This window comes from Engystomops pustulosus, chromosome 2 (assembly GCF_040894005.1).
Source record: "Engystomops pustulosus chromosome 2, aEngPut4.maternal, whole genome shotgun sequence".
NCBI classification, from domain to species: domain Eukaryota; kingdom Metazoa; phylum Chordata; class Amphibia; order Anura; family Leptodactylidae; genus Engystomops; species Engystomops pustulosus.
In genome coordinates, this window is record NC_092412.1 from 32,743,517 (window position 1) to 32,771,422 (window position 27,906).

General features: G+C 38.3%; 1 protein-coding gene across 1 annotated transcript; it reads right to left on the minus strand.

Moving 5' to 3' along the window:
- Positions 1-1,078: 1,078 nt before the first annotated feature.
- On the minus strand, positions 1,079-24,834 carry ANGPTL5 (angiopoietin like 5). The gene is made up of 8 exons (XM_072134189.1): positions 24,606-24,834; positions 14,487-14,658; positions 12,465-12,568; positions 11,771-11,864; positions 8,957-9,057; positions 7,243-7,363; positions 5,570-5,755; positions 1,079-3,977 (listed from the first exon to the last, which is right to left on the minus strand). Exons 1-8 carry the CDS (start codon positions 24,702-24,704, stop codon positions 3,658-3,660), a joined length of 1,197 nt encoding a protein of 398 aa, XP_071990290.1. The 5' UTR covers positions 24,705-24,834; the 3' UTR covers positions 1,079-3,657.
- Between the last annotated feature and the right edge of the window lie 3,072 nt (positions 24,835-27,906).

The following is a 27,906-nucleotide window of genomic DNA, read 5'->3' on the forward strand; positions in this document are numbered from 1 at the left end:
TACTAAATTCTGCACGCCCTCTTCACAAAAATTAATTCCTTGTACCGCCTGCAAACACAGCAGATGTCACCTGGATGTCCGCAAGCCTTGCACATGCGCAGTAGCTTGAAACATTGTGCAGCCGGCCAGAGACTGAAAGATTTGCCGGTGGTACACACAATGAAGTCTGTCCCAAGTCTATCTCAAGGGTCAGCCTCTCACTGCTTAGTATACCTTCTCTTGTATACCCACGAATCAAACATGTAAAGATTTGTCCAATAACAGTAATTTCAAAGCATACCCCAATATTATAATAGATATAATATTCTGTCCAGTGCACTGGGAAACTGGTTCAAATGCAGTGTAATTCATCAAAGAACGTAATTGCACCATTTTTCTGTTTGCTATCTATAGCTCTGTTAAGCTTGTTCTTTGGGTCAGCATGGTCACAAAGGTACCAAACGTCATGCTACGACTAAGGAAACACATCAGCCCTTGTGTGGCCCTTTTTTGTGTGGCAATCATGTTGTCTACAGTATGTATCGTCAATAAAGTTGACTTTGTGTCAAGATACAGTACATCTACTTTCTCCTTTACTAAATTTATAGTTTTCTGTCTTTATATCATTTTGAGAAAAAAAAACTGGACCTTATCCACGCTTAGGCAAATCGAGTGTGTAAGATTTTCTGTGGAACGAGCTGTTGATCATTCTAGGACTTGTATGACCTTTTCACCAATTTTTATCCAAATGTTTATAAGTGGCAAAAATGATTTGACTAGGAATTATTTTCTGTCTGTTGATAAAAATATTCTAGGGAAAGGGGGTGCCAAACATTAATAATTATATTACTACACACAGGTATGTTGTGGTGCAGAATGGGTTAATGAACACAAGCATCCCTCCTATATAACCGTGTACTTAGTTGCTGTATATAGAAAATAATAAGTGGAATTTGTAGTTTTGTTGCACACACTGATGTAATAAAATTCATCAAATGCCATTACATCACTTACTAACGTTCTATTTTAAGAGAACCATAAATATGCTTTCACTTTATATCGGAAATTGATGTAATTAAGATTATATTACTAGCAGATCTCATATATGGCACTGCAAACCTTCTCAATCTGCAACAGACCCTCTGAAACATGGAATAACACAATGAAGAAATACACAATTTTCATGTTATGGTGTAATAATCTTTCAAACAGTAACTAAAAGCGAGGAAGAATAATTGGACAATCAACGAATTTCTACATATTGAATTGTAGATATGAATAAAACAAGAGAAATTTAATTAAAAAGACCCAGCCGTAAAATAGTGTTGGACTAAGACAATAGATTAACAAAAAGGGAATGTCCAAAGAATAAAACAAAATCATAAAACATCACAAGTATAAAAGTACATTATATTTTCTACACACTTTGCTCTATGTTAAATTAGATCTTATTGAAAAAGTATGAGCTTAAAATTAGAACATAATCAAAAGTATTATCAACGCCATTAGGAGAGGAAGACCCTGCACACAGGTCCATAGTAATTTGATGTACAAGAGTTTATAAGGTGAGAAATTATTAAGCATTAAAGTGGATATGAAAAGTATCCATCAATAGGAAGCCATAAAACTAAAGTAAGGGGCAAACAAAGTAGGAAAAAATCCAATAGTAGAGTTCAGTATTGGGTCATTTCAGAAGGTGCTAGGGCTTACCAAACAGGAGAGAAAGGTACTACTCGTTTCCCCACTGCACGCATGCTTGATCAATTGGTCACTTTAGCAATCCATGTTTGTTATTTGAGCTAAGCTACAACGCTAAATATGTTCTCACCATCCAAGGTTGGAATGGCCCACAGAGAACCAGAAGAACACTGATGGGCCAAAGCTGTAATTTAATAATAGGACCCGAAGTTCAAAAAAGACAACTGAATTTGGTAGTGTCTATTGTACTTCCTGACGGTTGATAGAGGATGGAGTCTCCAATAATCATTTCATATTGTGAGCCCCAAGGTACTTCAATCCAATAAGATAAGATAATCCTTTATTAGTCCCACAGTGGGGAAATTCACAGCGTTACAGCAGCAGAGAGGGTACAGAGAGTGAAGTACAAACTATGACAACAATAATATTAGAGATAAATGAACAAAAAGAAAAGGGGGATAAAAAGACAAAAAAGAGACAAGCAATGATCGGTAGTTTGATATTTAGTCTGTGGATGGGACCTGCAGGGACTGGTTAGGTGGGGGGCACAGGTTACTTCTGTTTGGGCCTTGTTTGTTGAATAGCCTGCAGTAGAAATGGTGGCTGCTTCCACTTTCTTCAACCGTTATGAAAATGTCATATTAACTAAAGTAATATACAAGTAGATACTAGGTGAAAGAACCCAAAAGGTCAAAGCATAACTCATAAGGAAGTCACATAGGGTTACGTGTAGTATTAGATTCACTCATTATTGTAAATGTACAGACACAACCCAAAAGACAAAGACATGGTTAGATGAAGGCACCAGGGGTTCTATTCGATCCTGGAAATATAGAACAGGTGAATCCAGCACCCGGAATCTTAGACATCCAAGATTTAAAAAAAATATTTCTTATTCATAACGGTTAAAAATATGCTTCTATATAGCAACTTGTATTGCTAATTATTATAAATGATGAATAACGAGTGAAAACAACATTGAGAGGAATAAAAGTTGCCGACAGTGAGTTGGCTTATTAACTTTTTCATACTTTTTCCCTTTTCCTGCCACATGTATATAATTGTTTTGCTTTTAGGTCAGGTGTGCATATCAAGTATAGCTTCCTGGTTACACATTAATACTATGAAGAAAAAATATCTAGTTATATATTTCATGTTTAGTAGCACTAAGCCCCTTATCTCTACATGATCATGAAATCAGTCTTGTAAAATTGCAGCAGAAAACATACCGGTAAATCTCCCACTGATCTGTCCCTTCTTAAGCTAGTGACTGGTTAAATCGAGAGACAAACAGTAAAAAGGCGGGATTTAAAACTGAAGCCAAACTGCAGACAGGACAGAGGGAGAGGCTCCTGCTCCAGCCAGTTATTAGCAACCTGCATCAAGGATATAAAGAGGATACAGCTGTGATATATGGAAAATCTTCTTTATATGGTTCACGTTCTTATATATGACTAAATGTAAGAAACATATTAAGGTTGATGGGGCTGAGATATACAATTTTAATTATTGTGAATTTATCTGTATTTAGTGTCCCTTTAATTAAATGTGTTCACAAAAAAAAAATAAGGAAAACATCTTCTAAAATAGAAATCTACTATGTAGTTTGTATATCAGAATATCTGCTTCTGTAGTTGTTTTCAGCAAATAAGATCCATTTTAGATATGTCCATCCTAATTCATTATTATGTATTCTTCTCGGGTTTCCTGTTGAGTTTTAGGGACCAAATACAATCCTGTAATGAAGAAATTCCCTGTGTACCTGTAACCACTAGTAACCACTACAGTACACGTGCTCAATAGTGGTAACAAAGATTAGATGGATAGCAAGACAACCTAGATACAAACTCCAAGAGGAGCAGTAAAAAGAGAAGCATCAAAAACTACAACAAGCTTATTGAAAAATTCCCAAACTGTGTGTACGCTCCTACATTTAAATACACATAAATCCAAAAAATGCCAACTATAAAATATTCATGATCATTTAAAAAACGGGTAGTGAGTTCTCTTAATTTTCATTGAGGCCGATTTGATCTTAATACTTGAATTGTTCTCTATCCAGGTGTCCCATTGGATGCCCGATATTTCCACGCCTCTGGTGACTCGGTGGACGCCATTAAGATTGGCTAAGCCACACTTATTAAACCACCAACCGCTACGACTCCTGTGCTGGCTGCAGCTGGTCACTTTAGTGTCATTGAAGGAACAGGAAGGGTAACAGTTATCATTGTCCATATCGTATGTGCTGAAGGGCATGGCATTCTGGTTGTCCTCTTTCCGGTTTCCTCGTATGGCATCTCCTAAACATTATTGGACAGGTAATGAATTATTAGCAAATGCATTTCCAATACAGTTTTACTATTTATGAAAGAAGCATTGGATTCAGTATTAGAGTGCAGAATAAGATGGTTATTGACTAGAAATTTTACCACAATTTAAGCCTACTTCCTTTCCTGTCCTCTCCGATTGGTCAACCAATAAACAACTAAAGAACGTTCAAGTGTGCCTTAAAACCCATTGTTTTATCTGACCATGTTATTACAGAGTAATGTCTTGTTTGTATGATGTGTACATTGCAGAAAAATATGACAATCATATATAAAAAAAAAATGTATCATTAGTTTAAAAGTGGATGCCACATAATAGAAGGGGTGAATACACTAATGCATTCGCATACAATACTTCAGCCCATGTGAACTGCATATGATTCATTTGTACTCTTTTCTGAAGGAAGAATTATAATGCCATAATATCATTAATTTCAATAGTACCCTATTTCCCCGAAAATAAGACAGTGGGGAACATTTACTTACTCTGTCTCCGGAGTTCACCAAAAGTGCATTGTCCAACTCCAATGCAAAGTTCTGCGATTCACTAAAATCGTGCGCCAGATATCTTGAATGTGTCACTTCCCCGCCCAGGTCTGCCGGAGTTCACCTTCTATTTCGTGGTGCATGTAAGTGCTTGATCTTGCAACACAATTGGAAAGTTAAATACCACGCTCAGTCCGAATCAATCGGATCGTCCGACGGCACGCCCCCAATTTGTGTCGCATGGAAGCCAGAGCAGCTGCGCCAAAAAGTACTTGCGACACAATCTCAGCGCAGACCCCTGTTAAATACCTGAGCACAACCCTTAGTAAATGACCCCCAGTGTCTTGTATTCATTTTTGTTCTCCAAAAGATGCACTAGGTCTTAATTTAGGGGATGTCTAATTTTTACATAAATAAGAATTTACAATAATTGTGGAACAAAAAAAAAACCCCATCAATGTACTGTAGTCATGTCATCAAATACATCGGCATAAAAACATCTGAATTCCATCAAGAAAGTCTTGTGATACTATTTCCATATGCAACAATCTATGATACATTTAACAATCCCGGTATTTATGAATTAAAAGTAAGATTCTTTTATTTCAAGATCATCATGTCAACAACTTCCTTATAACTCTCAAAACTCATCCTGAAATTCTTGAGACTACATTTCTATTGGAATCATTGACCCCAATCTCTCATGTATAATAATAGCACCTTTCATTAATGAGCCCTTCTTGTCCAGGTAGATGCTTGTGGCACATTTGCAATGCAGCAGTCATTTGTTTTTACCCATGAATTCATCCCCCATGTCACAACCCTTTGCAGAATCTAAATGTTCGACTAATGCTAATATACAGCTTGGGGGGAGCTGTAGCAATGACTTCCGCTAGGTCTTATTTTCAGGGTAGGCCTTATATTTCTAAGCTTGAAAACAATTGTACTCGGTCTTATTTTCAGGGAAACAGGGTGGCAGTTTTGCTCTGACATTACGTAGCACTATGTTGTTACCAGTATGTTCATTTCTGACAAACATAATATGCTCGACATAAAAAAAAACATGAAAGATACTTTACCGGCAGTTCCAAAATAACGTCCGACATGCATTATAAAGGCTGTCTTCTCATCTTCAATCCAAAAGTTATCATAAGTTGCGTATGCAAATGAGCCATCCTCTGCCTCCAAGGCTATATTCAGCATAAAGCTGGTGTTCTTCTGATTGAGAACGCAGAAGGTCTTCCTCAAACCCAGCCAGAACTCTCCTAAACAACACAAACAGCAATAAAAAAAAAAAAGAATTAGAAAAATATGGAAGGAAAGCCCAAGGAGAGGAGTCGGCAGCTTGTGTCATCATATGTACAGTAAGTGATTCAAGCCATGGATAATTAAAGAAAATATACAAGAAAGTAGATAATTCCGGCAGAATATGGACAATTCCAATGAGAATATTAATCAAAACCTGGGACTGTCCAAGAATAAAGTGTATAAATTAAGTTTGATAAATGTGAGACTGCTTATAACAAACCAAACCCAGCATTGTCTGTCCATAACATGTGGGGAGCATAGAGTCATCTCTTTCTAAACAATGTTTTGCTTATTTTCCGAGTTGCACTTCAGACCCATGAGTCACATAGACTGGGTGAGTCAGTGCAAATCAGTCTGGCCAAAATTTGGTGAGAAGCTTTCTGATGTGAAGAAGAGTAAACAAGGAGTTTTTACCTAATAATAACACTCGGACCCCCTAAATACAGAGGCTATTTCATGTGCCTAAATGTTACGGGCTCCACTGCAGACTTCATAATTACAATAGTATCATACATGTGCTAGATCTATAATACAGAGAGGACCTGGCCGCTCATAAAAAGCATTAATATACTCAGGGTTTACAAAGGTACAGTCCTGAGCACGGAGGTATTAGGCAATAATATATTTACCTCTTAACATATTTATTGGTCGATTTCGTGAGATATCAAGAAAAATATAAATCAGCTGCACAGGTACTACAAGGACAACAAAGGGGAGATTATGTATGATGTGTGCAATTTCCATTTAGTCCAGTTCTCTGTGTTGAGTGGTTACTCTTTGCCTTCCCTTTTCTGAGATGTCTGTTTTAATACAGATTGGCAATTCCCATTATGTAGCAATTCTGCAAGATTCTTTACTTATAACAAAGTACTTTTATTATTACTCTAAATTAATAGCTATAATGACAATAAGGTGTTACCATTCACTTGGTCAAATGGGTAACCCAACAGATCATCTTCATAAAGAGGTATGCCCCTCAATACAACTTAAATGAGAAAAACTCACTGCGATAAATGGAGCATGAGCGCATTCTGTTCAGAATAAGGACAGACAACGCACACCCCATCCCCATATGAGGGATAACAATAATTCCTTAATTTATATAGCACACACAGATTATGCAGCGTTCACAGAGCTTGTCAAAATGGTCCCTGTCCCTATGGGGCTCACAATCTAATCAACCTACCAGTATGTTTTGGAGTGTGGGAGGAAACTTGAGGATCCGGAAACCCACGCAAACACAGAGAGAACATTCAAACTCTTTGCAGATGTTGACCTGGATGGGACTTGAACCCAGGATTCCAGCACTGCAAGGCTGTAGTGATAAGCACTGAGCCACAGTGCTGGTATTCCCTGGGATACCCAGCAATATAAAACATGTTGCCTTATCCTTCGGCACTGACTAATACAAGGTGAACCAAACATTAATTAAAGATTAAATCACCTGAAAGTTCTCCAAATCCATCCATGTAGTCCAGCCAAGTTCTCTGGAAATCAATTGTTCCATCAATTCTCTTTTGGAGAACAGTCCAGCCTCCTCCTCTATAGTCCATGTCACAGAAAGCCTGAGGGACATTTTAGCAGAAAATACATTGGGGCAGATTAATCAAGTTTCTGAAAGTCAGAATATTTCCAGTTGCCCATGGCAACCAATCACAGCTCAGCTTTCATTTTACCAGTGCTCATGAATATTTTAAAGGGGAGCTGTGATTGGTTGCCATGGGCAACTGGAAATATTCTGACTTTCAGACACTTGATAAATCTGCCCCATTATGATGATTTGAATGTATTTTATATCCTCCTTTGTAAAAATTGGTTTTCTAGTCATTTATGTTTCAGACCATGAGCCATCTTTAGAATGAGCTGAACTCAACTTTCCCGCAGGTATCACACTTGGTGTATGGTAGCAACATAGTGGATGAGATTTCTACTAATGTGGTGCCCCTTATAGTGCTCTCATGGCCATTATACCACACAAAAAAACTAAGAATTATCTAGACTTACTTTGAGTCTCCTTTAACAGTTTAAATTTGTTTGAGCAGAACAGGAGACATCCAGTAACACCGGAAGCGCCCGCTGTAAAAGACATCTCACAATATTCCGGCATATAAAACACTGATGTAATATCCTGGCATCACTGCTGGAATTCACAGAGAAAACTGTTCTTTATGAGACTAAGAAAAAATTGTATGAATTATACTTCCAGTACATAACGTCAGTGTATATAGGTCTCTTTTAGGTTACAATATTTTAAACTTTTGTTGGTCTTGCCTTGGGTGTGTCATAACTCAACTGTATATATAATATTGCAGAAAATGGCAATGTATAATATATGGAATATTGAAGAAGAATGTCTAAGCATAATCATAACGTGCAGCCAATCAGTGTATTACATTATTACAAGCAGATTTGGGAAAAAAACACCAAATTAACTGTGTCACATAAAGAGGTTTTCCAGGTCATTGATGTTGAGGATGGAGGTCTAGCAACATTGTTCAAGGCTGTCCCTATGGCTGAAAGCAGAACTTGTCACCTTCTGACAGACCTCTACATAAGTTTGATAGGATATCCCATAAATGTCCGATAAGCAGAAACCTCATCGCTGAACTAGAACGACAGCAACAGTAGAAAGTTGCTGTACTAAAATGTCTCCTCTTTTCACACCACTGCCTAACCAAATGGTTCCATACAGTCAAAAGACACTTAGCTTCCAGTAGTTGAATGGAGATGCTTGGGTATAATGCATTCCTTTTACCCGGTCCAACATATAATTGGTGGTTATCTTAAGTTTTTTCCAATGAAGAAGCTATATCTTGGGGTCAAAACATTACTGTCCAGTTTGCAACCACTTCCTGTCACTGCCTTTTTCTAATTATTGGATTCACAACCAAAAAGAAGTCCTGTTTTTCTAATTTTGTTACATTATTGGCTTAAATTTTGGCAACTTACAACCCGTCTTGATAATATATATCGTGTAACATATACACAGACACTTCAGTGAAAAGTTTGTGAAAGTGGTCAGCTCGAGGGAAGGGATGTTTTTTATGTTAGAGATGCTCTGGATTTAATCTTTTGATGAATGATGGAAGAACAGAGCCATATGTATCATACACATCACAGGAAGAAGAACACAGGGATTTCTGTTCTGAACTAATTACCTCAAATGGGAAGTGAGTTCCTTCTGGCTGGATAATGTATATTCCACTTGGAGCTTTTGAATTTGATCCAAAATTGTCCTTAATATCAGTGCAATCATATCCTGAGAAGAAATAATAGGGAAAGGTTTCCGCTTTACTAGAACAACAAGTACATTACATGTAATGCATGCATGTGTATTTAATAGGATTTTATCTGACATTAAAGGAACCTGATAGATGACAGGTCAGCAGGTATTGTGGCTTGTTGGACTTGCTCTTAAAAACAAATCCCCTAGAAATAGGGGTTGATTTCCCAAAACATCAGAAATCTACCTGGTGCCACAGGAGGAAATTTGTATTTACTGAGGGGTTCAGCCCTAGGGTTTATATTTATGAAATGTTTAAAGAAAACCTACCATTTGATTAGATGAAGCAAACATACCTTGAGAATGCTGAAGCTACATTGATGCAGGCACATATCTTGTTTAATCCCCGTGCTGAGTGGTTTTGCTGAAAAAACAATTATACAATTATGATAATGAAGCTCTGTCGCTTCTGTGCTGGGGCTCCAAGCTTCTCCTCTCACATTAAGTATGCGCTGCACCAGAGAATGATGTAATCACTGTGTTGTGCCTGACAGGCAGAAGAAGTCAGTCACTGCACCATCCCACAGCTGCTGTTTATGAGTGATCCAGCACAAGTTGATTAGTCCTGTCTGGACTAATACAGCTCTGTATAATTTGTTTATGAACTTCAAGCAGCATGCAATCCAGCTTTCCCAAGGTCCTGAATGTTGCAATTGTTTTTTTCAGCAAAACCACTCAACTCAGGGATTAAACAAGATATGTTTCTGTATCAGTGCAGCTACAGAATTCTCAAGGTATGCTTGGTTCATAATACAAGTTCATAACCTCTTAACACTCCATGACTTATCTGTAAATCATAGAGTTGTTAAGGATGTATGAAGAGGGCTCTCGGGGTGATTCTTCTTCATACACCTCCTGGGGTTAGCTACATTACGAATCAAACACCCAGTGATGACACCCACAATTGGAGATGGCACTGATCCTGGGTGTTAAGCTCTTAAATTACATTTTTTTAAAAGGAAAATTAAAATTCCCGGGGGCATGTGTGCGTCACCATCCTGGATAGACCGTCGCTCCTATGACGTCATCGGGGAGTGATGATGTGCTTCAATGCGTTGCATCACATTTTAAAAATTCATAAAAAGTGATTAAGATGTTGTGCAGTCCTCAAAATGGTATCAATGAAAACGTCATCACATCCCACACAAAATGAGAAGAAAATGGTGCAAATGTGTTTTTCCACCAATTTCACAGCATTTGGATTTTTTTCTCACTTCTCAGTGCACCGTATAGAATAATAAATACCAAAAGTACCCTTTGGTACATAGAAAATAAGCCCTCACACAACTTTGTACCCAGAAAAATGAAAAAGTTATACAATTTTGAAAGTGGGGAGTGAAAAACTAATGAAAAGGGCCGTGTCCCCGAAAGGGCTTAAATTTATCATATTCTTTTTGATATTGTGTGCTGCGAATATAACAACTTATTTTCATTATGTTCCGATATAAGGCTGCTCAGCTTTGTCCTCTTTCTTATACAAAAAGAAAATCTTTTGCCATCAGTGTTTGGGGTACCAAGGCACAATAACATAGAGCATCTTTAATGCCATGTATTCTGATATATTCCATGTTTTGTGAACAGATAGAATTAAAGATTGAACAGTTTAATGCTATGTTATATATTGTTACATCAGGATGATGAATACATACATTTTTTAGGACATAGCCACCGTATAATCTGTTCTCCCAGCTCATTTCATGATGTGAGTGCAGACTGACCCTAGTGCAGCAGCCAGCTGGACATCTTTATTAATGGTGGGATTATCAACCATAACATCCGAGCTCTCCAGAGGGAAATTAGAGATAACAGGATGTCTCCTTCTATAACACTTTATCCCAATAGTTTACATAACTCCATTCAGTAAATAATTTAATTACATTTTTTTTACTCAAATTCTTCAGCAGAGATTAAATTTATGAGAAATTTCAGAGTGACTAAACAATTTAAAAATTAAGAGGGTAAAATGGTCAAAAATAGGTAAAAAAATTAGAAGACAAAGGATGTTCATGACAATCTTTTTAACATAAAAGCTCTCTGATGGATAAAACTGGTTCAGATTTTTCAACTCATGCCCCTGGGTGAGAAGCAACTAGAAAGATATTTCTGCTGCAGTGGCCATTATAGGTGAAAACAGTATTACATTGCTGTTTGTTCTTGAAGGGTGCCTGTTAGCTCCCGGGTCAACTATAAATGAAACATAGGGTCTTAAAGGTGAGATTTCAACATCATATGCATGTCTTTCTTTAGTGTTGCTAATGTTGGATAGAATGTCATCCACACATAGCTTCTGTCACTGCAGTACTAAAATTATAATAAGACTAATGCAAATTTTAGTGGTAATCAGAATTCGTTTTTTAGGAAAAATATTAAATATGTTAATTATAAATACTTATAATAGGAAATAAATAGAAAATTAAAGATGTAATTGTGACAAGCCAAACATGGAATTCAACATAATTCTTCTTGCTTTGGGTTCTCAGTCTTCGGGTTTCTCTATCTCCTCTCGGGTCGCGACCGGCACACACAATGACGTCAGCCGTTTGCTGATGTCATTATGTGCTCCAGGGGCATCGCGTAGGGACCCAAAGAGGAGCCGGAGAAACCGGAAGACGACCCACAAGTACAGGAAACAGGAAGAGGAAGAGGACCAGTAGGGGCGTCAGAAAGGTTCCATAACATATATTCTTACCATGTGTCTGAAAGGGTCTATGAAGAAAAGGATCTGTCTGTTTTTTCAATACTTCTGCATTCAATAGAAGAACCTTATTGGTTAGTTCACTCACCTATAGGTAATAATGAAAGGATTAAGTAAAATAAACACATTACTGTATAATACAAGTTAAATACAAGATGTGCGAAATGGGAATGCATAATTTATTGATACATCGTGAAACTACCTTTGTACTGATATGAATGTTTATATTTTAACAGTTTATTTGCTTCATATATGAAAAAATAAGTGGCTTTCTAAAATCTACACATTTTAAGCTGCATAGACTGTGCAATCCCTAAATATAGGTGGCTGTCCTGCTGCACAGCACAATGCTCCTGGTTATAGCATGTCAAATTCCAGCTTAGAAAAGTATGGTTAAAGGAAAATACAATGGCAGTATTGGAGTATCTGTTGGGATGATCCCAAAGCAAAAGACTTCCGGCAGGAATTTTTGAATTGGTAAAAAGGGTAAGTACTATACCACTACTTCCTCTGCCACAAATCATTAAGTGGGTGGTAATGAGAATACAGTTGGTCCTGTACTGTTGGTACAAATGAAGTTTCAAGAATTTCTAATCACGAGTGCCTTGAGTGAGAAAAATGAAGTATGTTTTCTTTTCATGTACAATTATGAATAATCTAACAAAAAAGAATTCATAAGTATTAGCACCTGAGTTGAAAGGAATTCTAGAGATTTTTGGTGATCCTCCATCATGTTCTTCAACATCTTCTTAGTACTTCTTGCATAAGAGATCAAAGAGTTTTGCAGATTCTCTATAGTGGAGTAACAGTTACATTGATTACTCTAAGGTTAGTGTTAACATCTTAAGTATACACTTTCAGGACCACTTTACAAGAAGCACAAAGCTACGCTGAAAATTTCATACAACAGTCAGATTGGACACCCTTCAGCCCATAAGTAGAGACTGGGAAGGAAATATTTAGCTTAAAGAACAGATGCAAGTCCCTTTTAATTGGGTTGTAAAAAGCTTTAAAAGAATAACCTATAATCCAGTGTCTGATTTATGGAGGTCCAATCATTAAGAATGAGGCTCCTATGTCCCCCATGTAAATAAGCCATCATTCATGTACTCTCTCTATAATAATACCCAATGTTGGAGGATCCTCAGCAGCAACGTAAAAATGGAATACTTCAACAACGCTCCATGAATATGAAGAAACACAGTATCACCATTATCATAATTGATGTAATTCAAACAGATCGCACCCGTGATTCACACAGAACACACCCGTGGATAGGTGATAACATTAAAATTAAGACCAATCATATTAACTACTGTCATACTAGAGACAATAGAAAGATAGCTAGGCAAATATTTAGTTTGCTATCCCAATTGTATTCAATACCCTGACCAAAGTAGTGTGGCTTGCTAGTGCACTCTAGCAGCAAGAGAACCGGAGAACACTTCCCATAAGCCCGTCTTAGCTACACCCTTAGGGCCTTTTCCTAGCACACAATGCCAATATTACCTGGTTGTCTAGTCTGACTTATTATATACAAAACCTATAAATACTAATGGACCATTTACATATACATAAACATGCGCAATGCAATGCAAGGAGGATGCTGCCCAGCACCTCCCCGACACGTGTTTCGTCCGGCAGGACTTTGTCAAAGTCCTGCCGGACGAAACACGTGTCGGGGAGGTGCTGGGCAGCATCCTCTCCTCAGCGCCCTTATACTCCAAACCCACCAGGTCAGGTACAGGTCATCACTACCCTCTGTGCGCTCCTTGTTTATGCATTGTGATATTTTTCTACATTACCTGCTTCTGTGATGTAATTAGCACCTTTTGGCTATGCACTAAGCACTTTAAATTTGTCTACTTCCTTGTCAGCCATTGTGTGCTCGCTGCCCAGCACCTAAAACTACACTACCCTTTTGTTATGTTCTATTTTTTTTTTAAAAATGACTTCAATAAATTTTTGCATTTTTATTACAATTTATGCTCATCTCCTTTTTCCATTGGTGTTGTCTGACTTATTATATAACCTCTTAAAAAATAAGCAAGGGCGGAATACATAGAGAAGCTGAGAAGAGAAGATAATCTGTGTACAACACTGGCAGCATACATCAGAGGAACCATAAGAAGGTCAAAATGAAGCACAGTGACCAAGCCAATATGTGGTGTACAGAAAAAAAGATTTAAAAAATCCATAAATATAATTTTCGAATTTTATGTCAATTTTATGTCAGGCAATGCAAATCTCTACGAAGAAGAACTCTTAATTCTAACCCTAGTCAAAAGCCTCTCACTAAGCTAAACCACTGTCCTACATTGTACTAGTGAGATGCAAAGACATAGAAACAGCGCTGTCTACGGATGGGGAGTCTGTTCCTTCTAGAACTGATATACTGGTTTGGCTTTAATCCTGCATCAATTCTTTGGGCTTCTTGAAAGTCATGCTTGATGTTAAGGGGGTTGCCTTATAAGTTAGCAAAATGGCAATATTTTTCTTATCCCATTCTGGAAAATATTTCATAGAAATAAAGCTGACGACTAATCAGTACACAGTTGAAAATGTTGGCCACTCCATCTCCACGTGTAAACCACACAGCTTATGTGTTTCATTTGTATATGCAACAAGATTTTGTGGTAACATAGCTGTTTCGTGGTATATACACACGGAGTTCTTTATAGATTCTGCATGTCTATGTTAATGTACTTACTGCACATGATGAATTTCTGCTCACGTACTATTAGTGAGATTTCTTTGCATGTCTGAAGACATTTGTCCTGACTCCCTGTCACGCTGGTAGCTTTGCTTTTCCTCTTTATTGATGAGGTGACATTTTTGAGAGACTCTTCCATAACATTTACTGATGCTGACCCCACATTACCCTGCAATGCAAAAATACAAAAATAATATAGATGGGAGGCTTCATATTTACAATGAACAGCATTGTTTTTGTAATGGGATGAGAGAACATTTAAGGCCACGTTCACATGGCAGAATTTTACTGTGAATTTTTTTTTAAGTCAACAATAAACTTTATTAAAGTGAATTTGGAAAGACAATCTGCACAGTGAAGAAAAGACATGGGTGTGAATACTTAATACATTGCAGAGTAGCTTGGCTTTGGCTTTACACAATTTAAACCGATATACACAAGTGTCTGTCAAATACTGCTGTAAAACACAAATGCTGTGCAAAATAATGGAGTAAAGTACAAAAACAAAACCTACCGCAGTCTCCCCACCCCTCCAAAAGACTTGATTTGTATTGAGCACAAAACAGAACGACCGCATGGCTTCTCATCATGGTTTTGCAATGTATGACATACTGAACGTCTGTTGCTTCTCGAAAATACCATCGGTCTGGACATAATTTGAACCCCTTAACACATAATAGCACATTGTATATATCGCACGTTTATGTATATATTGCAGCTGTCATTATTCTGCAAGGAACAGGATTGGAGAGAACTCAAATCTTGGCAGTTCAACGGTTTAATAAAAGTTCCTTAGATGTCTAAAGTTCTTCCCCAGTGACGTGATAGTGGAGGGTCAATAGGCTGCCATGGCAGACTTATTAACTGATTATCTTTAATCTATTACCATTAACCGCTTCAAACCCCATGCGGTAATAGTATAGCTTTGCTGTCATGCAGACGTGGGGTTTGCTGCATGTTGCTTTTATCTGGATGCTCCACTAACGTGTGTGGGGTTGACATTTTTATATCCCAGCTGCAGATTTCATACCATCGTCCCTGCAATGCTGGAGATCAAATTGTAGAAGATGTCAGTGGCTCCTAATGTAAATGCTTGGATTTTGCATTATCTAACTAACTGTCTACAAAGTGTTGGTAGGAGCGACCCTTTCGGAAGAATTCTTAAGTACTACGGGAGCAGCTCATGGTATGGTGCTTGCACCATTTATGTTAACCATCTACACCTCTAATTCTATAAAAGATGTCCCGAAGTCTTTCTTACAGAAGTACTCCAACGTCTGGGTTCTAGTTGGGTGCACTAAATATGATAAAGGCGACCCATGGGACATGTACCAAAGCTCACAGGAAATCCAAGTGCTTTCGCTTTTCCAGTCCCACCAGACCCTATTCTTACGTGCTCCCCGTTGCACTCATGTAGCTGAAATCACAAGTAAAGTATCACCCACTGAAAGGGCTGAGAGGATTTTACAGATAGCCACATATATCTATTAGCCCTATATCTCAGGCTAGGAAGAAGCCAGCAGAATGATACTGGTATAGTTGGAATTGTTGTCATGAGCTCTCTCCAGCCGCGCTAAAACTATTTTTTGTCAGTAACTTTACAGTTACGCTTTAATGCTACTGAGACTAAAGACTTTGTTATTAATTTCTCGACATAAGCAAGGTCACACCAGTGAAGCCAATAGTTATTAATGTAGCTAACACTGAGATTGTCTCGAAGCATAAATACTTTGGGTGAGTGGATAGAAGAGAAGTTGAATTGGCAAGTTCAATCCTAATGTAGGAAGGATTGTTTCATTTTGCATTCTATTTTTTGCATTGTAGTTGTTATTTTTCTTCAAGAGACATGAAAAGACTACAAATGTGATTAAAAAGTCAAAAAGTCAGTGGCCTTTGTAGGTCTTATGGTGGACAATTGGGAAACTGTCCTGTCAAAACAAATATTATCCAGGTATTTTAAAATAGAACTAAAAGGTTTTATTCAATTAAGGTGCCAATCTGAAATTTACCACAATATTTTTTCTTCTATCTGCACTTTCATTAGTTTGTAAGGGTCAGAGCTGTATAAATAGTGATTACATATTTAAATGAACCAGCATAGATAGTACTATCTGCTCTCAAAGGCATATTAATATATATATATAACATGATTTCATATGTATTATTTCTATACTTTGATAATTTATGTTATTGCTTTTATCTGTGTTTTTTATGTTATTCTATGTGGGGGTTTTTGTAAAGTGATTTGATGCTTAAATTTGGGAATAATGAATTATCTAATGAAGGACAAAAGAAAAGCTACAATTAATTAACAACACTGTCCGACCCTTACTTTATTTAGGGCTTGGTACATATTTGATATTTTTTTTTATCAATGGTGGATAAAAATATTGAAGCCTCAGTTAGTTATAAAATGGCACTTAAATAACGTCAGCTTGTCCAGGAAGAAAGAAGCCCTCATACATCTACAGTATGGCAACATAAAGTGAAGTGATAATTCAGAAGGCAGAGCAGCTAAAAAATTGAAACTAAAAAAATTGAAACTAAAAAAAATGAAACAAAAAAAAGAAAAAAGATGTCAGGGTCTTTAAAGAATGAACTGTACAGATCCATATTTTGCTTACATGGAGACGTTTGTACAAACTAAACAGAAACTAAAGCCAGAAAACACTTTCTCTAACATTATAGTACATATAAAATGTAAAAAAAAAATGTAACAGAATTGGCAGCAAAATGTTAAATCTTTGTAACAAGAAAAATACAAGAGAGATGTGGGAGTAGCTGTCAGGGGGCAGGTCACACAAGGCTACTTTCAACATGTTCTCTCACAACATAAAACAAGCACACGAAAAAAAATATCCTGAAACCGCAGAAAGTAATTTATAACTCTTCCCACCACTGTAATATGTAGAATAGTGCATCACTGAGGCGAAATAAATACATCATATAGAGATTCTATGAGGACAAACTCAGACAAACAGTCATTAGGTGTAAAATACTGCAGATTTTAAAGGGTCTCACACCATCAGAACCATCAGGTATATAGGAACTAAACACCGGTGTCCGAGAGGTTCTAAAGGGAAAAAGGATGGTAGGTGGAGTCTCTGTCATACCCACCTCCCAAATTTCCAAAAAAAGAAGTGTAAAGTCTGCTCACCGATCCATTGCATGAGGGTCCGTGCTGTATGATTTGAAACTTAGTAAAAAAAACACAATATGACTAAAACACAGATATCGCGAGCCGGGCGATACGCGTGGGGCTCTCTCTCCTCCCCAGACCGCAACTACCTAGCTGGTAATATAATTCTTTATATTTGCATATTTCCACAGATTATCCACTTTGGACCATATATTGATTACTGTATTTACCATTTACATGAGTGATTTGTTTACCTCTTTTTGTCTTGGTCCTAAATATATGTTTACATTGCTTTTTTAAGCCTATTATTTACATCTATTGTATACTGTGGTTCGTCTGTGATTTATTCATGTGGCGGGACTGGGGAGTTCGTATGCGATGTACACCCAACTTGTCTTTTGGGTTTTTAAGTATGTTTTAACATGATTTACTAATAAAGTTTAATTTGTGTCATTTATACACATCTCCTTTTGTGTCTTATACATAGATCACAAATTAGAGAATTATTAAATGACACGTTAACGTATAGACTTCTCCCGGGCAACCCCAAAAATATTTTCATGAAAAAACTTCAGGCATTGGTAGATGAGGGCAAGAGTGCAGGTATCTTCTCTGAAAAACAGGCCAAATATCTGATTAGATGTAATCCAGTAACACCTATCTTACATACGCTCCCCAAGGTCCGTAAAGACATAACACCCCAAACCAACGCGCCCGATAGTCTCAGGAATAGCCTCACTAAGAGAGTATGTGAGTGGCTGGATTCAAAACTACAGCCATTGGTACGGCATATCCCAGGTTACCTACAGGATACTAGGGATGTTTTAAGGAATATGTGTTACATCACATGGTCGGCCTGGTTTTTCTGTCTAACATAACCTCCTTATATTCATCTATTCCCCAACAGGTGGCAATTGAACATCACTTGAATAAGTACAGTGGGTATGACAGCGACAAACAGACATTCATCAAGGAAGTCGTGTGGTGTTTACTCAACCATAACTACTTTCTTTTTGATAACAAGTATTATTTACAGCTATCAGGAGTATCCATGGGGGCTAAGTTCTCTCCATCCCTGGCCAATTTGGTTATGGTGTGGTGGGAGGAGTTCACTATCTATACAGTAGAAAATCCGTTCATGAGAGACAACTTCTGGTACGGCAGGTATGACATACTGATTGTGTGGTCTGGTGATGTGCCTGCCGTGCGGAATTTGTCTCCTACCTCAACAACAATTCCATAAATTCACATATACCATATATAGGGAAAGTATTATGTTTTTGGATTTAGTTTTGCAAGCTGAAGAGGGTAGAACAATTAGAACTATGACACATAGAAAAAGTACAGCAGGAAATACCATTCTCCATGCTAAAAGTTCTCACCCGAAACACAATATGTGCTATATCAGTGGGAGAACTCATGAGATCTAAAAGCAATTAATTATACATATGAGGAGGACTACAAAAAGGCGGCCTCTCAAATCAAACAAAGGGTGAGCAAAAGAGGCTATCCCAAGTGCTTACTTAACCGAGCAGAGGGAATTGTGAACAATGAAAACAGAGAGGACATGCTGACAAAGAAACCCTTTTATACCAGAAAAAAGAAGAGTAAAATACCATATCTGATATTAGATTACAGTAACCATTGATACATAAATTTTTACCTGTGCTACAAGATGAGAAGTTGACCGAAATTTGGGATGGTGGGTGCTAGGTAGTATCCAGACGCTCAGCCACTATTGGGAACAAAATCTCCCTAAGGCCGGCGCCACACGTGGCGCTTTTGTCTGCGCTTGCAAACGCAAACGCAGACAAAGTCGCGCCCACCGGGGCGGGGCCTCGGCCCGATCGCATCGGCGTTTCTATGGAAACGCCTGCGATCGGCAACGAGCCGCCGGTGTTTTGCGCCGGCCTCAGTGTTTTTACACCAACTAAAAGAGTGGAGACCTGGTTACAATACAAGGGTTCCTACAAATGTGGAAGGCACCCTTGTAAAACCTGTAGGTTTGCGAGAATTACCCAGACATTTAAAAATACTGAGGGCACACATGCATATAACATTAAGCGATATGCTAACTGCAACAGTACGTTTTTAGTTTATGTTATCAGGTGCACGAAATGCAACAAAACGTACATAAGCAGCACCATTAGACTGCTCAAAAAAAGGTTTTTGGCACATTTGAATGACATTACAGGCAGTCCCTGGGTTTCATACAAGATGGGTTCCTAAGGTTTGTTCTTGTTGAATTTGTATGTAAGTCGAAACTGTATATTTTATAATTGTAGTTCGAGGCAAATTTTTTTTTGCCCTAGTGACAATTGGAATTTCAAATTTTTTTTTCTGTAATGGGACCAAGGATTATCAATAAAGCTTCATTACAGACACCTTACAGTAGATCATTGCAGTCTGGAACTATAGTAAAGCATTTAGAGAGCTTCAGAGGGGTCCGTCTGTAACTAGGGGTTGTCTGTAAGTCAGGTGTCCTTAAGTAGGGGACCCCCTGTAATTACCTCAAAAAAAGGCACACAGATCAAATTACAAACTACAGTGGTAAGGCTGTTTCCAATGTAGCAAGACATTTTTTTTTAAAAACATGATGGTAATACAGAAGGCTTTGCCATAGAACAAATATACATGAATGGAAGAGGAGGGGATAAAGAAAAAATGCTAAGGGAATCGAGAAGCTTTCTGGGACACACCCCCCGATTTGTGTTGCATGAAAGCCGGCGAAGATGTGCCAAAATCCAATCGTGTGCGCCAAAAACCCGGGGCAATTAAGGGCAAATAATCGGGAAACCCGAAAGGAATGCGTCCCTAGTAAATGTGCCCCAGTGTTTTTATCTTGTTGAAGCAATCTTATCCGTTGTCACGAATAGCGAACATATCAATAGCTACAATATATATAGTGTTTTTCTCCTGTTAAAGTAATCCTATGTTGCTCTTTATAGTTTAATTTGTTGCCCTTGTTGTCATTTATGTCTGGGAAAGTTAAAGTTTATACAAGATATTCTTACCTTCTAATGTAGCTAATTGGATACGCCAGTAGGATGTCAGGCACTAAAAAAGCAGCGTAGGTGTGGCTTCATGCTACCTGGTTTACTATGGTTACTGCATTGTTTGGACGTGTACGCATCCTTTTACCTGGGACCAGGGTTTGGGAGATAGACAGGTATGATGTAGAATCAGGGGGATAGCACTCCAATAGGATTATGTTCACACATGCGGTTATATTCGAATTAGAAATAGTACATCCAGCAATGCGGAAAATATGTATCTATATCGGAGGCTTCATGATGTTATTTGGTATGGTAGGCGATACAGGGAACTATAATTAATTTGACGAAACTAGCAGGACCTACAGGCAAAAGGGGGTATAAGTAAGTGCACCACATTGATGTGTCATATCGTGTATACAGTACAATGAATGTAGTAGTTTGTGGGTTTTAACAATTAGTTTGTTTGTGTGCATTTTAATTTAATGGACAGCACACGGGTGGGAAGGGGGGAGAAACTCAAACAGGTGGAGCAATGAAGGAGACACCAAACAGCCCTTATAACGTGTGTGCTCTATCATTATTCACAACACAGCCATGAGGAAGGACGCAAAGTGCGTTTGAAACCAGCTGCTGATGTGTGTTTTTTAAAGCTGTTACATCCGAAATTTTTATGCACTTTGACTACGGTCCGAAAATAAAGGCATGGAGTTCAAACATTGGTGTCCAAGTGTCCAACAAGAGTGGAATACCTACCTCCCTACTATACTGTTCTGTATAACAGGACAGTTCCTTTTTTTCAGGTGGTGTCATGCAAGGGTTTTTGAAACTGTGACTAGAGCAGCAACCCGTGTCTGCAGCATGCCCTGGTGGGCCGATGGTGGTTGGCATTTGATCCTTAGGTTACTTGTCCGCCTGCGCACTGTGGAGCACAAGAGATCACTCTACTGTGAAACACTAAAGGCTTGGCCTAGTTACAACTACACAACACCTGGCAAGTAGCCAAAGATTAGAATCTTGTGTTCATGGCAGCTAATGAAGATGAATATGACTGTTTTGCAAGTTCTAACACAATGACTGAAACAAAATCCATCAAGTTTAAAGATTTGTTTAGTGTCACACACTTGCCAATGTGTTCATTACATAACACCATCTCTTTTTACATTTTGCACAATGAACTAATTGATGTTGCGGCAAGCGAAATATCAAGTATGCCACCCATCCCAGGCTAGGGTGTTAGTGACAGGCATAGAGGATCCACAGCATGTGCATGGTGCTTGGTAGAGTTGTACAGAGAGATGGATAGTCGATAGATATAGCTGCTTTGACTCTTGCAGATTATTAGTACAATTTCCTTTTTATGGTTTCCATGGTAAAGCTACGGCAGCAGAGGATAGCCACCATCAGCTCTCATTATAACCTACCAAATGCAGTACACAGTCCATGACCGATATATCATTGAATATGAGAGAGAACTACAAAGAACCACATTAGATATGTCTACTGGATGGTGGTCCACAAGGTTCAGGCGTTGTAGAGGACAACAAACTGGGGCAAACTGAATTCACAATTGATCCCTTCACTACACTAGACCAGTGATAGCAAACCTTTTAGAGACTGAGTGCCATAACGACAACAAAAACCTGCTTCCTTATTGAAAAGTGCCAACATCAGAATTTAGGCAGTAACTTATTTCTCGCTCCTCTGTCACAGGTTTCAATCATATTAGCATCCTGAGGACACAAATACAGTACAAAGAAAGTGGAGAAATTTGGTGTATCATTGTAGCTTCCCTCCAGGGTCCCCTGAACAGGAAGAATGGTGGGACCTGGAGCAAATCCAGCTCTGTCCACACCTTCTCGCTCCTCCAGTAGTCTCAGATAGTCCAGGATGTGTGTTTGAAAATAGTCCGGAGCACGGCATGTCCTGGGTTTCCATGGACTTCAGGAGGAGGCCTTGAGTTCTGTCTAGTGAACTCTGTGCTAGGGTGATGGCCTGGGTGCCCACAGAGAGGGCTCTAAGTGCCACCTCTGGCACCCGTGCCATAGGTTCGCCATCACTTCACTAGACCATCAGAGGATATAGACGATAAGCTTTTTACAACACAGTTCTTAGAGAAACATCATCATAATCTGAACTTGGATGTAGAGGACTTAGTTTTTTTTACTAGGGTGGTGGTTTCTATTAAAAAACATCAGAGTTGTAGTAAAAAAATTTTACCGATCAGTTTGGCGGCTTCCAGCAGCAGTATACCACAACTTATAGACACCTCTCCAATAATTTTATCTCTCCAGCCAGCCAGACAGCGGCAGGATTAAGTCATTATATCTTAATTCCAACTTTTAACTTCAAGCATCAAAATGTTCCAGCTCCTGAGTTGGATGTTCCAGCTTCTGAGTTGGACGTTCCAGCTCCTAAATGGATTTAACAGCGAGTTAACAGAACAGGGCGGCTGTCATCATCCTGCTACTAGTGTGCTTCACATGTTCCAGTTTTCATGGTGTTGAAGCACAAGTATAAAAATGTCATTCTATAAAGAATATATATTGTTTCTTCTCCTAATGGCACTCTAAGGTCCCTACACCTTAAAAAAAACACCTACCAGCAGTTTTGACCATAAAAATCTGCAACCAGTGTTAGGGATTGTCCCTGGTGATCTGTGTATCCATACTTTACAGGTTAATAGAAGCAGGAGTGTGAAATAAATATTCATATGCTATTGCTGTAGCTTATAGTGTGCTCTTACCTGCTCAACACAGCTAAATGTTGAAAGTTAAAGAGAACCTGTCATGCAAACTATGCTTAAAAAGCACTGCCCTTATCCCAAAATGGTTCCTTTCCAGCAACGTTGAAAAAATTCAGTTTGTAGACTCGTATGCAAATCACCTGATGTGAGTCCCATGACAATATGTGAGTCCTGCATATTCAGAGGTTACTTGCATTGCCCTGCCTCAGCGTTCCTGATTGTCAGGTCTCGCTGCTTATGAACATGACGCGATGTGGAACATTGAGAGAGCTCTGTTACATCATTGGCCACTTCATGTGACCAGGGTGATGTTCATCAAAATTTGTTACATTTGCAAAGCCCATGTATGTGTCTGATCACATGAAATCACAACAGCCTCCATGGATTTCTACTCCTTCCCATTCTCCATGGAGGCTGCTGTGATTTCATGTGATCAGACACATACATGGGCTGTGCAAATGTAACAGAAGCTTTGATGACATCACAAGTGATGTGCTGTGATCATGTCATGATACTGTCATGTGATCACATACATACATGGGATAGACATTGCTGTAGTATGAGGTTGTAGTATGAGAATCAATGGATAGCCACAAGTGGCACATTACTATGGCCCTAGAGGAAGACAAAGTGTTATAAAGCTCTTGGCACACATCTTCCATTGCTAGGATCAATGTCTATGGACATGACAGGACAAGTACCTTATAAATCTTTTATTGAAAGCCACAACATCACAAACAACTTTAGATATGACACAGCTACAGCATATCAAGCAACTGCATACAGTTACAAGAAAAAAAATCTTCCTACAAAAGACACACAGTCAGGTCATCTTTATGGTAAAGTCTAACCCAAACGTGGATCATAAAGAGAGAAACCCTATAAGGGACAGGTGTATCTACAAAAAGCCTAGCAATACTAATTCATGCTATACAGTGTATTAATACTGTCATATGTTGCCTACATAACAGTGCAGTGTCAAGATAACAAGAATACAAGTAGAAAATAAAGTAGTAACTCTTGCAGTATATATCCAAGAAATATGAGGTATATCCTCTGTTGTCCTGTGCATCAAAACACCAATATCCATCTGTGCTATCCATTAAGTGCTGTGCAGTGGTGACCTAATGTCACTTCCTGTATAATAGTATATACTGTAACTATATGAACACATATCTAATATTAGTTCTATACTACATTTTATGAAAATGTGACAGGCAAGCATTAGAGTCACTTACCTTTGCGGAGGGCATGGAATAGTCACTGGTCAGCGTGCATTCTCCTCTATGAAACACAATGTGGCAGAAGATCAATATAGCAGCATAGAGGTGCATCATCTTTTATTAGAAGAAATGCAAACACTTGAGAACCCTTCAGATTTCCTTCTGAAAACACAGCAGACCGCAGATGCTGCAGATGAAGGTTACTGGATACAGAGCTGTAGTAGAAACGCCAGCTCTACCGCCTGGATCTAATCATGACAAGAAAGAAAAAAAAAACCTCACAAGCCGAGCTCAAAGCTAATTTAGAATCTGAAAAGAATCCACTTGTTATTAATTAACACAATTCATTAAAGAACTGTCAATATTATTGTTTTTCATACTAAAATTAGAAAAATAAATTGAAAACAAATTATGACCCGAAGCTTCTCCTTTTGAAAGTTTTATCAATCCATATATATATATATATATATATATATATACATATAAATATATACAGGCAGCCCCTGGGTTATTTACAAGATAGGTTCTGAAAGTTTGTTCTTAAGTTAAATTTGTATGCAAGTCGGAACTGTATAGTTTAGAATTGTAACCCCAGTCGGAATTATTTGGTCTCTACGACTATTGGATTTTAATAACGTTGGGTTGTCACAAGAACCAGGATTAACAAAAAGGCTTCATTGCAGACACTTTTGATAACTGGTACAGATGTTTATTATAGCCTGGAGCTAAAGCACAGTAAAATACTAACATCCAGAGGTCCATCTGTAACTAGGGGTCATCTGGAAGTCGTGTGTTCTTAAAAAGGGGACCACATATATATATATATATATATATATATATATATATATATACACACGTTATAGCTGTCTTGTCACTTAGCTCTTACAGGATAATGAAAAGCAAACATGCCTAGCTATCATATACTCTGATATGATATCTATGAGGAACTGATATTTCCTGGAAAAGTTACACATCAGATCAGGCAAATTACTCACCAGTAATGTTTCCCAAATACTTGTACAAGACTTATTATATCCAAAATTGGACAAGTCTGTTCCTGTTAATCATCTGATTTGCAATCTTCATTTTCTAAAAGTTTGCCTCTTTTTAGTATCTGTGTGTACATTTACAATCTTCTCTTTAACCCCTTAATGCTCTGCGCCGTAGCTCTACGGCGCAGAGGTATAAGGAGTGTATGAAGAGGGCTCACGGGCTGAGTCCTCTTCATACAAAGGTGGGGCTTGTTGCATATTGCAGCAAACCCCCACCGCTAATAACCGCGGTCGGTGCTTGCACCGTTAGCGGCTATTAACCTTTCCATTGCCGCCGGCCATCTTTATTACGATCGCCGCGCCCCCCAACGTCATCGGGGGGCTGCGATTGGTTGCCATGGTAGCCTCAGGTCTTCGTTTGACCCGAAGCTATCTGGCTTCTGCAGATTCGTTACAATGAGCCAGTGGCTCATTGTAATGAATGAGCTGCAAAAATGCCATATATTGCAGTACAGAAGTATTGCAGTATATGGTAGGAGCAATCTGACCATCTAGGGTTAATGTACCCTAGATGGTCTAAGAAATAGTGGAAAAAAAAAGAAAAAAAAAGAAAAAAAAAGAAAAAGAAAGTTTAAAAAATAAAAAAAATTTTATAAAATATTAAAAATTCAAATCACCCCCCTTTCCCTAGAACTGATATAAAACATAATAAACAGTAAAAATCACAAACATATTAGGTATCGCCGCGTCCCAAAATGCCCAATCTATCAAAATATAAAACCGGTTACGGCCGGCGGTGACCTCCGAGGTGGGAAATGGCGCCCAAATGTCCGAAATGCGACTTTTACACCTTTTTACATCACATAAAAAAGATCAAAATGTCGCACAGACCTCAAAATGGTAGCAATGAAAACGTCGGCTCATTTTGCAAAAAATGACACCTCACACATCTCCGTGCACCAAAGTATGAAAAAGTTATTTGCGTCAGAAGATGGCAAAAATTTTTTTCTTTTTTGCACACATTCGTTTAATTTTTGAAAATGTATTAAAACACAATAAAACCAGTATGAATTTGGTATCACCGCGATCGCACCGAACCAAAGAATAAAGCTGAGGTGTTATTTTGAGTGCACAAAGTCGAAAAAACTGAGCCCACAAGAACGTGACGCACATGCTTTTTTTTTTTAATTTTTTAAATACAGGAACAGAACACCGGCAACTTTTTGTACCTCCCATGAAGTGTTTACAATCCCTGAAACACACAGGTTATGTGTGGTGGTCTACTCAGTAGATCCTCAGACTGGGAAAGTAGTTATAGGATAACATGGCAACTGGTCAACATAAACAGTTCATTTGTCTCATAGTATCTTGGATTTTGACAGCAAACAGTCCTGCTTCCTCACCAAAACAGTCTTTACTCAAAAAAGGACTTGGGAAGAACTTTACTGTTTCTTCTAGTTTTGCATCAGTATGCTGTACTCCTGGCAGCAAGGAGGGGGACACTGTTGTAGTTTTTTCCAAATTCATGTGGCATCCATGGTGCTGTATTGGATGCAGTAGATCCCACACAAACCTCCAACTAATTCCTAGGACCAATCTGGCACCGCAATTTTGAATCCTTTACTTCATACTGTGGATAATATAATATATTTTCACAGACTTATATAGCTTCATGCCATACCTACCCCTTTTATTGGGCAAGTATAAGCAGAGGTGTAATCAAACCACCAGTAAGTAGTTAACAAATCAAATTGGTACCAATTCTTAGGGGTGTATTCCTGCATGTGTTGTATCCGGGTCATTTGGGGAGGGCACTCATCATTATCGCTGTAGTAGACACATCTAGTGTACTCTAAAATAATGCATGTCTCTGGTCCAGTAGTTGACCACTGACATAGTATATTGTATCTGGGTCATTTGGGGTGGGCACTCATCATTATTGCTATACTGGAGAAATCGTAATATACTGTGGACCAGAAGGAATGAATTGTAAGTTTTTGGTTATACACATGAAAAGTAGAAGTGTATGGAACTGTGTCTCCTCTTGCGCTCCCGCGTCTGGGAATGTAGACAACAATCACTGTTCCCCTCAGTGTTGCCCTCTTACTCCTTCTCCGGCCAGTTGTATTATAGAAAATAACAGCATCAGGTTATAATTTGGTTTAGGTAAACTGGCATCTTTTTATACCACACCTTCGACTTTTTGGCTCTGTAGGGCTACATAACCTGATCTGAAAAAATCCAACCCTCCCTTGTAATTATTTATGGTCCTTGAAACACACAGACTTGGTGGTCTACTGTAGGTGCTAAGCCTTGGACTGTGC